Source organism: Apus apus, chromosome 6 (genome assembly GCF_020740795.1).
Source record: "Apus apus isolate bApuApu2 chromosome 6, bApuApu2.pri.cur, whole genome shotgun sequence".
NCBI lineage: Eukaryota > Metazoa > Chordata > Aves > Apodiformes > Apodidae > Apus > Apus apus.
The window spans coordinates 9852269-9865137 of NC_067287.1; the positions used below are offsets into that span (position 1 = coordinate 9852269).

The 12869-nt window shown below is 47.7% G+C and overlaps 2 protein-coding genes across 2 annotated transcripts in view; one reads left to right on the forward strand and one right to left on the reverse strand.

Moving 5' to 3' along the window:
• Window positions 1-3042: 3042 nt before the first annotated feature.
• The window catches only part of SCTR (secretin receptor), a 30892-nt gene continuing 21065 nt past the window's right edge, over window positions 3043-12869 (reverse strand). Inside the window, exon 14 of the mRNA XM_051623868.1 lies at window positions 3043-3053. The gene's annotated coding sequence lies outside the window, so the exon portion shown is untranslated. The remainder of the gene's footprint in view (window positions 3054-12869) is intronic.
• On the forward strand, window positions 8142-12855 carry TMEM37 (transmembrane protein 37). The gene is made up of 2 exons (XM_051623870.1): window positions 8142-8651; window positions 9512-12855. Exons 1-2 carry the CDS (start codon window positions 8631-8633, stop codon window positions 10082-10084), a joined length of 594 nt encoding a protein of 197 aa, XP_051479830.1. The 5' UTR covers window positions 8142-8630; the 3' UTR covers window positions 10085-12855.

Here is a 12869-nt window from a genome sequence, read left to right on the forward strand (position 1 = left end):
AAGCTGGAGCACCGTGACGAGGCTAGGTCGAAGGGTGTGTGTGCTAAGAGCAAGGTTCTTGATGTTTGTTGCCCGGGGCTTTCAGAAACTTGGTCAATGGTTGTCAAATCATCTTTCACAGGATGCTTCTTGGAGATGTTACTCCCCAACCATGTTAGGCTTCTGGAGATAAGGCAAATACTGGCTTAATATTAACAAGACTGTTCAAATAGGAAGACTTGCAGTGAACAGCAAAAGTTCTATTACAAAGGCCATAGTTGTGACCATCTCTAGCTGGCTTTTACCTGATTTAGTCTGCCAAGTATAGACTGTTAGAATTGCTGATGCTGGAAAGAGACTGTGCTTTTAAAATGTGGCATTGGACTATTCCTGTATAGAGTATTTGAGAACGAAGTCACAGCCTGATACGGGAATAAGGAATTCTAACTCCTGCTGTACTGGTTAGCATCAGAACAGGTGAGGACTTTGAATAAACAGTCTTCAGATAGCAATTAATTCACAGAAATACATAGGGATGTAACCTGTCATCACATATCTAGCTTGGTAAATATGTAGTTCTGTACTAAGTTACACGGGCTTTGCTGTGTGTATTATCTAACTTGTATTTCCTCAGGTCACTGGTGAGAGATGGAGAAAACTTTACCTCACATGGTTTCAAAAGTTTTAACTTCCCCCTTTGCTACTTTTAATGGAAATACTCCTGGAACTACTTGTGCTCACCCTTCAAAATGGGTTAGGACAAAGAAGGGTTTGTTCCCTGTTCTCATATGGAAAAAGGTGGTTTATTCTTGTTCTTTCTTATTCTTCTGTGTCAGCATTTGGGTTTTTTACCTCTCCCCTGTTAGTTATTTGAAATTGTGTTAATTACAGAGGGATAAGAGCAGATGTTTAGTACAAGAAATGTTGTTAGTTCTTTGCCAACCCTGAATTCTGCAGCCATCTCCATCTTCATAGCTGTGTTTTAAGAAGCTGGCCATCCTTGGAGCATTCTGCCTTCCTGTAGCAGGGTGTAGCTCTTGTGCTTGTGTTTGCTGGAAGCTGAAGCACTGTGAGCATGCTGTGCTTTGCTATCATTTTGTCAAAATACATGTTTTCAGAATTTTTGACTGCTAAAGCAGTGGAGTTGGATTCTGTCAGGTTCTATATCCTAGACCTCATTTGGCTTTTTTTTCCTGTGAGACTTCAGCTAATTGTTACAGTGCTGCTTAGCTTCCTCATACCTGTCTGGCATTAGGAAAACATCCCTATGTACACAGTGCATATCCCAGAGAGGACTTGGTCTTGGCCAGGCTTTTATACCTTGCCTTGTTCAAATAATGCTGTTTGCCAGTCTGTACAAGTGATTGGGATCTCTACCTTGGATGTCTTTATTTGGGTAACTTATTTTTACCCTAGTAACACCTTCTTCCTGCTTACAGCTTCACTGTCCTTGGGAAAGTAACATCAGTAGTCTTCCTGCTTAGCTTGTTCCTTGGCAATGAATCTGCTCTTTGGCAATCAACTGTGCATCTCAGGAGTAAGCTGAAAAATTCAAGTTGTGGATGTAAGAGCTATATGGTAAGAGACTGTGCAAAAGGCACTAAGGTGGAAACAGAAGTACTGATGTCTGTGCACAGTATTGGTGAGGAGAAGCAGCAGCACCAAAGTTGCCTGCACAGCTGTTAAGTGTGGGTACTACCACTGGAGAGAGCGTGTTGAAAAAGACTGGGCTGGATTGGGGCTGCTGGTTGTTTACAGCAGGGTTAGCGTCTGTAAATGCAGGGGATGTTGGGCTGTCTGGAAGTGGTGCTGACTTACTGACAGCCTAGTGCTTGCTTGTGTGCAGGATGAGACTCCTGGGCTGCATGTATAACACTTTGGCAGTAGTGATGCTAGGGCAATGGTGGTCTGAGGACAGCTGCAAACAGACTTGTAGGTAGAGTGAATTGCTGTTACTAAACTAGTAAAGTGGTAAAAATAGACAACCAGCTATACAACCTTGAGATTTGAAACGAGCAGCAAGCCTCAAACCAAAACATCACTTCAGAGCCATTGCTCTGTCTGCAATAAGGTACTCTTGATGGAGGAATGGATGCTTTTGATGGCTGGGCAATGCTGCAAAACGGGATTGTTCTGACGCCCCTTCAGGGAGTTGCTGCCGTTTCCTCTGTATGAGATCAAAGGAAGGCCAGTGACGTCCTGGTCCTTGCAGTGCTTGCAGAGGGAAAAGACGTGCTCTGAAACAAGCCCAGCATGCAGGAGGTCAGAGGCCAGCTGGCACGTGTGCACTCAGATCTGTGCTGAGTGTGCAGAGCATGCAGGATGGAATCTGGACTTTGGCAATAATAAATGTTAACTTGCATGTGTGATAAGACCGTGTTCCTTCTATCGCCCTTCTGCTATTAGTTCTTACACAGAGAAACTAGTTGATTGGCACCCAGTGCAATTAGAGATAAGCTGGAAAGAGGATGTTTCTTCCCTTGTGGATTTTTTTTTTTTCTTGTAGCTTTTGCTTGCTCTGAACAAACATATGGGAAGGTGCAACACCCCTAGCACAGATTTAACAAATCAGTACCAAACTGCTGCTTAAGGCCCATCACAGCTTTTTCAACCCTACAAAGTTGTTTTCTGTTTGACTAAAAAGCACTCTGAGGCCGACTGCAGTGTGCAACTGTTTCTGTCAAAATTCTTCAGTCCTCAGCTGGAGGGATCTTGTTTCACAACACAAGTATTTTAACCTTTGAACTTATTTGACCCTGGTGATACTGCTAAAAATAAGTGACAGTTGTGTTTGCTGTTGTTTAAAATACTTGCTCTGCCCCCCTGAGTATTCAGAGCAAACAACATCGGGCAACACCACTTTGGGGTGACTGAGCTATCATGTGGGATTGGTGGGATTGATTATAAATTGGGATAGGCAAAAAAGAAAATGCATTTTGGCTTGGATAGGTTCATAAATACCACAACTGTCATCCAAAAAGGGTTATGCAGTCTTCCAACTGTCATCTCTTAAAACCATCCCACCATCTGCTGTAGTTTTAGTGGAATCTAAATCTTTGCTGTCTCAAGAGTGCCTGAAGATGTACAGAGTTGTTTTCAAAATCATTTAATATATCTTTCCTCTAGTGTTTGAAAGACTTCCTGTACTTTAGACTGAGTAATGGAGAAGCCATTCAAACATACAATCACTTTAATGATTATGGGTCTGGGGAGGAACAGCTGGCCAAAATTCCTGGAGCTTGTTAAGCTTATGAAAGGTGATATTCCATGTCCAGGCAGTTTTTCATAAGTGGCTCAACAAATGCCTTCCAGCCCTTAGGTTAGCAGGGGTTACTTTAGCTCTAGTTACTGCCCCCGCAATGAGGAGCTCTTACTGTTCATGTAAAAGAGCCCAAAGCCCTGGTGCACTGGGGTATTATATGATCTCTCTGGCCAATTTTTCCTAAGCCAGGAGCTTGTTCTCTGCAATCCCAGATTGCCTCAGATGATTCCACACTCTGGAAGGGATGAAAATGACACTACTTTGGCTAACACAGCCAGGGAGACACCTTGTTTGTCTCCAGCAAAGCGTACAAGGCACTGACTTGTACTGTGTTCCCCAAAAGGTTGAGATAGTGGTAAGTTATCTCCTCCTGACAAACACTGCTCATCTGGATAAGTTCTGAATCTGAAAGGTGAGCTCACCCATTTAAAGTACTTGGTATTTTTGAATCTGAGTATTTAGCTGCATTGATCTGAGTTTTTACTGAGAGAAGAAACATACATAACAACTGAGAAACTGAATCATATTATTTCCCCCAGCTTACGTAGTATTGAAATGTGGACATGCATTTTTCTAGTAGTGCTGAAAGGGCTAAAGTTTCATTTCCTGTATTGAATGTGTATTTCAAAGCATCAGCTTGTCACAATGGACAGGTGTAAATAGTTTGAGGTCTCTCCTAAGACAGTGTAACTATTGTCAGAGTCCTGAAAAGGGCTCAAGCCAAAGCAGAATGAGCCAGCACCCAGTGTTGGGTCTCAGCAAGGTGATGCTGAGGTAGATCCAGAAACTGATCAGAAGTGAAAAACATTCTTACCAGGATACAACATGTATTCCTTTAAGCCTGTCCTTCTGCTTAAAGTCTCTCTTCTCAGACTTAGTTGGCTTGAGGGGTAAAGTGACTGTGATGAATTGGCATATTAACAGCATGTTTCTAACCCAGCTCTGAGTGCCTGAACAGGTACCTTTTGACTGGGATGAGCAACAGGATCCCAGACCTTGGTGCTGAGTATTGCCATGTCCAGCGTCCCAGATCCCTGCCTTCAATCCAGCAGAGTGTGGCAGAGCCTGGGGCTGTAGGGACACCTGGTAGCCCCCTCTGAGGGAAGTCTGCCTTCCAGTGGCACCAGAGAGGGGTCCAGCTGGGAGGCAAAGTGAAACCATCTGGCCCAGGAGTCGTCTACTTTCTAGGCTCTTAACTGCATCTCTTACGTGCTGGGATGAGGCTGTCTGCTCACCTCCAGCACCCTGCAGCCATGGGAGGAAAATCATGAGCTGAAATGGTTGTGACAAGGGGCTGGTCTGTGCTGTGTCTGCCTTAGAGCAGCCCACCCCCCCCTTATGTTCCACATGCTGCCTGGAGATCACATCAATCACTGAGGATGACGCTGCCTGTGTTCCCAGAAGCTGCTGCTCTTGAGCAGCTTGCCAGCAACTTGCTGACTCTTTGCCCCATTCCAGAAGCTCTTTCAGCCCAGCAAGGCCGACTCCAGCCTGAGCTGAAGGCAGCTTCTTCAACTTGGATTTTCAGTCTACTGCCAGAAAAAAAACCTACAAAAGAACAATGAAACAAGACAGCTGCCTCTTCATTCATCTTCATAAAATGTTCTACATGCTCACATTTTGGGGAAGGTGCAAATAAAATTATTTGACCCCTTATAACAGGCCTTGGGAATCTCCCAAAGTCTCAGTCTGCAAAATACTGAATATCTACTTTTCTCCAAAATAAGGTGAACTTGTCCGAAAGACACCTTGAAATAGGGACCTGGCAAACATGAGGCTTTAAATGCTTGGCGAGATCAGTTTCTGTGACAAGAATTAAAGAGTTCATCAGAAGTGTGTGCAACAGAGAAATGCATGTACGGAAATAACTAACTTTGAGATTAGATGAACTTGTACTGGTGTTGACTCAGTCAGTTGTGTTCTGCTCTACTTTGAAGTGAGATACTTCATTGGGTAACTGTTCCCTGAGTCCTGGTGACTCTCAGGCTTCAGTTGTGAACCTTCTCTGGGTTTCTGCAGGAGAAAAGCTGGAGCAGATTCTTTATTTTTTAACTTCTCGTGGTTTTAAATGAACCAGATGAAACTATTTCCATGTTTTACAACAGGCTCTGGTAATTTCCATTATTTATGTACACATTTCCCTGAAAACTTTCTCTCCAGGGATAGGATGTGAAATACCCTCTTGAAACAATAGAAAAAAGAGACTTTCTAAACAAAATAATTAAACTGGCAATATACCAAGAACTCTACAGTAACACAGCTGAACCAAAAATACATCTGAAGTGCTTTAAAGGTCATTTACCATGTTGTCACTGTGTAGGTAACATTCTTCAGGCAAAAAAAAAATATTTTCCTTTTAAAGTACTGAGTTCTTTTTATTGTAAAATGCTGTTTTCACATACAATTTTCAGAAAGAATAATGTTGAGGCCTTTTTCCCACCATTTTTTCTTCAATTCTCTTATCTTGAAAAGACAGAAAATATATTTGGCTTGTTTTGTTATGAGAGAATGAAGATAAAGTCATTTTTTCACTTGAAAAAGGTGCACAGTTCTAGCAGGCTTCATACAGAATGTACCAAGCAATGGCAGAAACAAAGAGCTTGTAAACTATTAGTAACTGTTTCATTATTAACTACTATAAAAAGTGAATCTGAAAGTATCCATTGAATTCCGATATTAAAGGGCAAGTTTAATTCTGATTTATATTTTCTATTTAGGTCATTTAAATACAAAATGTTAAAGCAGTTTTACAAAAGCACCATCCCCAAACCATCCTTTTCCTCAACAGAATCAGCTTAGCAGGTAACTGTATTGACTCGAAGTATGATGGGGAGTAGTTTTTGTTTCAAAAATAACTACTTTAAGTTCCTCAATCTACATTTGTGCACATGTTTACTCATGTGAGCCTTACCACGGGCTTCTACAGAAAAATATTATCGTGTTCAGAAGGACACACCTCACAATTAAAAATTAATTTTTTTTAATTGCTGAAGTCATTAGGATGACTTGTGTGTTTTAAAGGTGCTTTAGGTTGCTAAATGGGAGCCAAATTGCCTAATGCTTTGCAGGATTGGGGCTGTGTTACGAAAAGTCTAAGTCATGTGAGGTTTTTGCCAGATAAGTGTTGGTGTATTTTGTCTGGCCTGGGCCTGCATTTGCTTAGCACAGTGCAAGGAACATTCGTCATGTAGCAAATGAGACAAGAGGACCTGCTTGTGATTTTGAGCCAAAAATACATAAATCTTGTTAAGTCTGGAACTTAGAACTTGAAGGGTTTAACAGCAAATGCATGGGATCAGCCTGAACACTGGAATATAGAAATACTGTTTAACCTGTGGAATATATAGCCCAGGATGTTCATAAAACTATCATCTGATGAGCCTGAAATGAAAGAGATGTGGCAAGCATCTAGTCTGCCAGCTTGGATAACACATTTAGGAAAAAAACAAATGTGGCAGACCACAAATGAAGTTTTAACAACAGACCTTGCAAAAATTTGCCATGTTGCAAAAGCAGAAAATCCCAATTCAGTGTTGGATAGAAATTTAATAACATATACAACTTTGAAGAGAAACAGATGAACAAAAGATTTTGCAGGAAGAGAGAAGGGTCAGAATGTATCATTAAAATGTGAAGTATGAAAACTGAAGTAAACATGTTGTTCAGAACACTCACTCTTTTGAGAAATAGTGTTCCAGAAAATGCCTTCAGGCAAATCATAGCAGATCTATGTGTTTTTAAAGGAAAGAGAAAGCCCTCATGAAACTGCATAGATACTAAAATAATGAGACAATCTCTATGGACAGCTGACTTTTTCAGAAATGGAAGCTGTTGGAAGGGTGAAGTTTTGATAACTTCTACCACCCCATGGTGGAGAAGGAGATCCTTCCAGCTCCCTCCGGCTAGAAAAGGAATGCTCAAACTCTGACCCCACTTTGTAGGAGGGAGGTCCAGGAACCACGACCTGAGGAGCACATCCACTGGAGCCTGTGGAGTCACTGCAGACCTCTCTGCTGGACTCAAAATCAGAATTTGGCAGTAAAACAAGAGTTTTTGATGGCACAGCAAAACTCAACTTCGTCGGGCTTTTTTTAAAGCTGTTTCTGAAACACACACCCCCCTGCAAACAAAAATTAAAACAAACAAAAAAAAATAAAGATGGCAAAACAGGAGTGAGAAAAAGAGCAAGGACATAAAACTTTATGAGCAGAGATGTTTTTTGCTGACGGAACAGGTAGAGATACTTAAGGCTAAGTACCCTGGTAAGAGATAAGAGTGAGCACACAGCCCAAGGTGAGAGGCCGCAGCCGGCAGGGAGGAGAGCCGGGCTGGAGAGGCTTCGGAAACACAAACAGCGGGAGTAGATACGGGCAGGCAGGGGAACGGCAGGACGCGGCTGACGGTGTGCTTTGTGCCTGATGCTGTGTTCCGTGCCTGATGCTGTGTTCCGTGCCTGATGCTGTGTTCCGTGCCTGATGCTGTGCTCCGTGCCTGATGCTGTGCTTTGTGCCTGGTGCTGTGCTTTGTGCCTGATGCTGTGCTCTGTGCCTGATGCTGTGCTCCGTGCCTGATGCTGTGCTCCGTGCCTGATGCTGTGCTTTGTGCCTGGTGCTGTGCTTTGTGCCTAATGCTGTGTTCCTTGCCTGATGCTGTGCTCTGTGCCTGACGCTGTGCTTTGTGCCTGGTGCTGTGCTTTGTGCCTAATGCTGTATTCCTTGCCTGATGCTGTGCTCTGTGCCTGACGCTGTGCTCTGTGCCTGACGCTGTGCTCTGTGCCTGATGCTGTGCTCCGTGCCTGATGCTGTGTTCCTTGCCTGATGCTGTGCTCTGTGCCTGACGCTGTGCTCTGTGCCTGATGCTGTGCTCCGTGCCTGATGCTGTGTTCCTTGCCTGATGCTGTGCTCTGTGGCTCAGACAGCCCCGCCACCGGGGAAGCCGGTCCCGGGGCGGGGCGAGGAGATTCCTTTGGGGCAGTAGAACAACCGCCTCCCGAAGGGGCTGCAGCCCACGGGGGTGGACAAGAAGGTCTCGGGGGGCCAAAACCGCTGCTTGCAGTGACACACCTCGAGCCCTCCGGCAGCCGGGACGCACAGGCAGGCACACGGGGGGGCTGAGGCTGCAGCACGGCGGGAGGAACCACCTTCCCCCCCGGGGCGGCCGTGCTCTGGGCCGGGAGCGGCCAGGCCTGTGCCCCGGGGCAGGGCAGCGCTCGGGAGAGCCGCTCGGCCCGGCCCCGCTCGGCCCGGCCCCGCTCGGCCCGCCGGTGCTGACTCAGCGGCGGGGGGGCCCGGAGGCGCCGCGGGCGGGGCGGGAGCGGTGCCCGCCGCCCTCCGGGGAGATAAAAGCCCGCGGCCGGAGCTCGCCCGCGTCTTTCGGCGCTGCCGGCAGCATGACCGCCATCGGGGCGCAGGTACGTGGCCGCCTGCTCCCGCCGCGGGGACGCGGAGGGCCCCCCGGGCACCAGCGCTGCTGCTTCGGCTGGTCCCGGCGCGGCTGGGGTCGCCCCGACCCCCCTTCCCTGAGCCTCAGGGCGCAGCCAGCCCGATCCTCCCTCTCTACTCCGGGACCGGCAGCAGCTCCCCGGGCTCTCCCCTCCGCTCGGACTGCAGCCCCGCTCCCCGCCGCACCTGAGCATCACCGCCTGCCTCGGAGGGCTGGGAGGGGGGCTACGGGGTGCGTGGCTTGGATTTTATTTTCGGGTCCTCTCGGAGGCAGGGGTTTCTATGAGGAGGGGGCTGCGGCCGGAGCCCAGCCCCGGGGGAACCGAGCCTTGCTGCCTCTGGGGTGGGTGAAGAGCCGGGTCCGGACCGCTGCCGGCAAGAGCCCGGCTGGCTTTAGGAAAAGGAGGGCAGTGCTGGGAATTTGGTGCCCACTCCCACCCCCCTCCCTCAGCCGCCTCCCCCGTCCCAGCCGTCGGCCTCCATCCTCCCGGGGGCCGGCGGTTTCCTCCGGCTCTGCCAGAGCGGGGGCTGTGCCGTGGGGCAGGGATCCTGCTCAGCCCCGGAGCCTTTGTCATCCCGAAGCCGGGGGGCCTTGACGTGGGAGCATTGTTTGTGCAGCCGGCGAACGGGCAGAGCTTCACCCACCCTTCCTTTCCCCGGGGTACAGCCCGTAACTGCACTGCCTCCTCCTGTGAGAAGGGGTTTGATGTGCACAAGGAAATCACTTCAAACGCTGAGGTCCCGCAGCTTTGTCCCTCTGGTTGCGTTTCAGCCTAAAGCAGTGCTGTTGCCTCAGGTGTTTTTCCTTCCTCCCCCACTCTCCTTTAAGGTGCCGAGGCTGCTGGCACACCCGAGACCTCAGAAGTCCTTCTTTGAGACGCTCATCAGGAGCCTGATCATCCTGTGCGTGGCAATCGCGGTGGTCTTGTCGTCCATCTCCGTCTGCGATGGCCGCTGGCTCCTGGCGAGGGGTCAGCTCCTGGGGCTCTGGCATTTCTGCACCGTTAGCAACAGCAGCGTCCTGACCTGTGTCACTGACCTCAGCCTGTCCCAGGTGGAAGGGCTGAGCGTGGGGGTCATTCCTATAAGAAGCATGGTGTCCTTTGCCGTGGTGGTTGCCATCTTTGGCCTGGAGCTGCTGATGGTGTCCCAGGTCTGCGAAGACGCCAACGCGAGGCGGAAGTGGTCGATGGGCTCGGTGCTCATCCTCGTCTCGTTTTTGCTCTCGGCCACCGGTGTTCTGAGCTTCTCCATCCTCGTGAGGGATCACCTCACCTTCATGGGCTTCACGTTGACGTACTGGTGCGAGTTCATTGCTGCCTTTCTCTTCTTCCTTAATGGGATCAGCGGACTTCACATCAACAGCCTCACGCATCCCAGGAACAGGGTAGGCAAAATCTAGGTGCAAAGGGTGTGTACCTCTGCTTTTGTGTAATCAGCTTTGCCAATTGGACTGGAAAAAAAGGGAGTCTAGTGAAGTTTGAAAGGGACATCGTGTCTTAAATTGTGTGCAAGGAGGGGAAGCGTGAGTCAGTCTTGGTGCCTGTAGAAGACACACCCGCCCGCTGGCCAGAGCTGCACAACACCAGTGAAGCAGAGACCCAGCCTGGCTGTTGCTGAAATGCGTTTTTCTGGAGGAGTGGATTAAAGAAGAAGGTGTCCCCTTAGATGTGCAGAGGGGTAGCAGACTGACCTACATGTTGGCTCATTTCTGAGGCTTACACAAAGCCTGTACTGCTGTGGGTTTGGTGTCGCTGGGCTTCCCCCCCACACTCTGGAACCTGTGAGGAGTGTGACAACTTGGCTTTGCTGTATCTCAGGGACAGATGACTTGTGCCTGGCCACACTCACTGGCACGGAGCATTGAAAGTCTTCACTGGATCTCACTCCATTTCAAAAGAGAAGGCACACAGATCTTGATCTGGTCACCCATTTTGTTTCCTGCTGACACGTTGACTGTATCTGTCTTTTGTGAGTCTTTCTGGGACACCTCTGCCAGAGGTGCAGGGAGATGTAGCTGTTTTGGGGCCAAGGGCAGGTATTGGGTGATGCAGGTGTATGGGGAAGGGTTGAAATGTCTTCCTTGGGCAGCAGTGCATGTTCCTGTGCTTGTGGCTTCTCCCCAGTGTCACTTCTCCGCCATCCCTGTAGGACACGTGCCAATCAGTCAACCAAACTGGCTCCCTCACAGCCCTTGCAAAGCTCTCTGTAATAGGCCATTGCTCTTCCTGGTTTCTTTTTTGTCCCTTTGGGGCAAGAGGGCCAAGCTCTGCAGGGGCATTAGATGGGTGTTGTGGCTGGGCAGAGCATGCTGGCACCTTCTGGGCTGTGTTTTGGTTGTCAGGGTTTCCTGCTGGGGCAATGGGAAATCGTATCCTGTCATGGAGAGTCTCCTGTTGCATTTCTTGTGGGAACAGAAAGCTCTGCCTCCACCTGACCAGGCCCAAGTCTTCTTCATCTGCTGGTTAACAGTAGCCTTGGGAGGAGAGGTAGCTCATGATTGCCCAAGGAGGGGCTGATGGGGGCAGCTCTAATCTGTCACGGCAGGTGGAAATACAGAGACCTGGCCAAAATTATATTAAGGCTTGGCTTCTTCCTGCCAATAACTGAGTCAAGATCTCCTTAGTTGCTGCAGTTTTGAAGTTCCTCATGGTGTCTGATGTAAAAGGAGAGAAGACCTCAGCAGGAGACCTCAGAGGTTGGTTGCCCTATATGTGTCCTCACTGTCCAACATCCTGCACCCTGTTGTTCAGATAAACGTGGTTTTGGAGTATTTCAGGGTTTCTGGTTTAATGTTTGTTTTGTATCTGCTGGTAAAACCGCTTGTATTTTTGTTTTAGAACGAATGTTTTTACATGTTTCATCTGTGTAGCTTGTGTGATAGCTGTTGAGCAAGGTTTTCATTTCCTGTGCAGCAAGTTTGACACAATTCTTCACCTGAAACAAAAGCATCATAGCACAGATGCCGAGAAGGCTGTGTAGGTGAGCCAGGAGTAAACAGCTCTGTGTTTCAACGCCAAGACACATACATCCACACTTGCTGAATCTGCTCCTGTGGACTCACTTGCCTTCATGAGGACAGTCTTCATTCCTTCTCAGATTTCCGTAACGTTTTAGGATAATGCTCCTAAGCCTGTTCTGCAGTGCAGTTTCATGTCACACTTGCTCTGGACCAGTGCCAGTTGTGGTTCTGCACACGAGTGTGTCAGTCTTTCTGGTGAGATAATGCACAGAGCTGTGTTACCCAGCCAACTCCTGAAGCTTGTGCAGTGTTTGGAGCTCTGTCAGGGTTTATTGACCCTCTCTCAAGGACAAGACTTGTGCCTTTAACCTGCCCCTGGAAAACTGCACTGTGATTGTGCACTGTGTCTCTCTTTGTGAAGGTGCATTTGATTTGCTGAATTACACTGATGAAGATGTGCTAGTGGGCTGAACTTGCAGCTTCTTCTGTGAACAGTGCTGTTGGCTTCATCAGAACTACTTACCCCAGAGTCTGCAAGGTCCAGACCCAAACTGTTTCGTTGTGGTGTTACCAGGTGGTAGAGTGCCTTAACTAGCTGATAAATCACTTGTGGTGCCTAGGGGTGCCCATGCCAAGCAGGACAGTTCCCCTGCACAAGGTTAAAGGTGTCCATGGCTTGTCTAGAAACATGGATGTACTTTCAGAGTACCTTCTTGGTGATATCCAAAACTGGAAATCAGTTCTGGACGTACTCTCCTTTGTGCTAGTGGGAGGCTGTGTTCCCAGCCCCTTCCCTGGGGGAAGGCAGCTGTAGCCATACTTGAGTTCAGGCTGGTGCTTCCCACTCAGCTTAGAGGGAAACAGTGGACGATTGGCCATTGAGTTCACCCAAGACTTGGTGCAATTGTGAATGATTTTGGGATGTCCCCTGCTTGCTGAAGGAGAGGCCTTTTCTTGGTAGTTGGGAATCCTCTAGGGAAAATACAGTAGCTTTTTTTTTTTTCCAAATAGCTTTTTATTGTACTGCTTGACTTACTAATGCAGGGAGAAGATGTGTTTTCATGGATAAAAACTACATGACAAGGTTGATTATCTTGGAGACATCCTTATATACAGCAACCTATGGAGTGATGGGTAACCTGTTCATTTTCTGAAGCCCATGGAAATGACAAGCAATATTTCTGAAGTTTGTTAAATAAATTTCTTTTAAATTAGATAACTAATT